The sequence below is a fragment of the Microtus ochrogaster genome, chromosome 18 (assembly GCF_000317375.1).
Source record: "Microtus ochrogaster isolate Prairie Vole_2 chromosome 18, MicOch1.0, whole genome shotgun sequence".
Classification (NCBI taxonomy): Eukaryota; Metazoa; Chordata; class Mammalia; order Rodentia; family Cricetidae; genus Microtus; species Microtus ochrogaster.
In genome coordinates, this window is record NC_022020.1 from 25,497,659 (window position 1) to 25,499,814 (window position 2,156).

At 48.1% G+C, this 2,156-nt stretch overlaps 1 protein-coding gene across 6 annotated transcripts in view; it reads left to right on the forward strand.

The window, feature by feature from the left end:
* Positions 1–2,156, forward strand: part of LOC101983064 (protocadherin alpha-C2) — a 213,685-nt gene that overhangs the window by 30,405 nt on the left and 181,124 nt on the right. Inside the window, exon 2 of one of the 6 annotated variants that reach the window (XM_026783618.1) lies at positions 3–110. The exons of 4 other annotated variants lie outside the window; for them this stretch is intronic. In XM_026783618.1, coding sequence (XP_026639419.1) covers positions 3–110 — 108 coding nt within the window. Of the gene's footprint in view, positions 1–2; positions 864–2,156 lie in introns of all 6 variants that reach the window. One more of the 6 variants, XM_026783622.1, reaches the window with a different exon arrangement.

A 2,156-nucleotide genomic window follows, 5' to 3' on the forward strand; every position in this document is an offset into this window, starting at 1 on the left:
GGGTGGGCGAGCGCTCGCTGTCGAGCTTCGTGTCTGTGCACGCGGAGAGCGGCAAGGTGTTCGCACTGCAGCCTCTGGACCATGAGGAGCTGGAGCTGCTGCAGTTCCAGGTGAGCGCGCGGGATGCTGGTGTGCCTTCCCTGGGCAGCAATGTGACTCTGCAGGTGTTTGTGCTGGATGAAAACGACAATGTGCCCAAGCTGCTGGGGCCTTTGACAAATGGGGCTGTTAGCACAGTGAATGAGGTGGTAACTCGTGCTTTAGTGCCTGGTCAAGTTGTGGCGAAAGTTCGGGCGGTAGATGCGGACTCTGGCTACAATGCGTGGCTGTCCTATGAGCTTCAGCCAGCTGCGGGTGGAGTTCGTAGTCCTTTCCGCATTGGCCTGTATACGGGCGAAATCAGCGCTACTCGCTCCCTGGAGGAGACAGATGCATTGCGACAGTGCTTGTTAGTGTTGGTGAAGGACCACGGAGAACCTTCGCTGACCGCCACTGCCACGGTGTTGCTTTCTCTGGTAGACAGCGGCCAAACACAGAAGGTATCAGCTAAGGTGTCGGTTGGATCCTCCAGCCTGAATCAGGGGCTAGTGGATGTCAATGTGTACCTGATCATCGCCATCTGCGCTGTATCCAGCCTGTTGGTGCTCACACTGCTGTTGTACACTGCGCTGCGCTGCTCGGCGACACCCACAGATGGAGCATGTGCTCCCGGGAAGCCCGTGCTGGTGTGCTCCAGCGAGGTGGGGACCTGGTCATTCTCACAGCAGAGGCGGCAGAGGGTGTGCTCTGGAGAAGGTCCGCCCAAGACCGACCTCATGGCCTTCAGCCCCAGCCTACCTCAGGGTCCCAGCTCTACAGACAACGTGAGTCTTAAATATTTATTTTCTCAGTCTTGAAGAAAGACGTCTAGCTGTTTTTTATGAAGCACCCCATTAATTCCAGTACCAGGGAGACTGAGGCAGGAAGATACTTGATTTTGAGTCTAGTCTGACTTACAAAGGGAGTTTCAGGCCAGTTTGGGGTTCTCTTTCATAAAGTTGGTAATTATGTTGATCTATAGTTTTGATAAATAATTTGCTAATATGAACAATGTCTTTACATAGCAGCTTTCCAGAATTAAGTGTTTGCATATCTAGTCCGTTATTCATTGCCCACACCTCTTGGATAGGATAGGTGCCAGTTCCCATAGCACGATAGGCAAGCACTCTTAGTAGGTTCCATCCTATTCTATCTTTATAAATCCTATAGTGAAGTAATTTAAATACATGTTGACCCATTGCCCATTCTCTGTATTGTGCATATTCTACCACAGCATGTATTTCAACATTGTTGCTGTAATTTCTTTACCCTAGAAGTTGAATTACTTCTATTTCTTACTGCAACAATTTATATTCTCCAATCATATTTGTGAAGTGCTTTCTTTTTTATCTTATTCGTAGGATTGTGTTTGCCATGTTTGCAATTATTAATATTATTTTAAAATATAGTCTTAAATGGGCTTGCAAATTGATTTATTTGACTCCTTTGTATAGGAAGTTTATTCACATTCAAAACAGAAGAATCGCCGGGCGGTGGTGGCGCACGCCTTTAATCCCAGCACTCGGGAGGCAGAGGCAGGCGGATCTCTGTGAGTTCGAGACAAGAGCTAGTTCCAGGACAGGCTCCAAAACCACAGAGAAACCCTGTCTCGAAAAAAAAAAAAATTTAAAGCCTGCAAGCCGGGCAATGTTGGCACACACCTTTAATACCAGCACTCAAGATGCGGATCTCTGTGAGTTCAAGGCCAGTTGGTCTACAGAGCTAGTTCCAGGACAGGCTCCAAAGCTACAGAGAAACCCTGTCTCAAAAAAAAACAAAAAAAAAAGTAAATAAATAAAATCTAAAGCCTGCAGACACTAATCAGAATGAACTATTTTAGGGCTGGAGGTGGTTGCACACACTTTGAATTCCAGCATTCAGAGGCAGAAGTTGGATCCCTGTGAGCTCAAGGTCAGCCTGTACTAAGTAGCAAATTCTAGACAACCCAGTGTGACACTGTCTTTAAAGAAAAGGGGGGGGTGCCGGGCGGTGGTGGCGCACACCTTTAATCCCAGCACTCGGGAGGCAGAGGCAGGCGGATCTCTGTGAGTTCGAGACCAGCCTGGTCTACAGAGCTA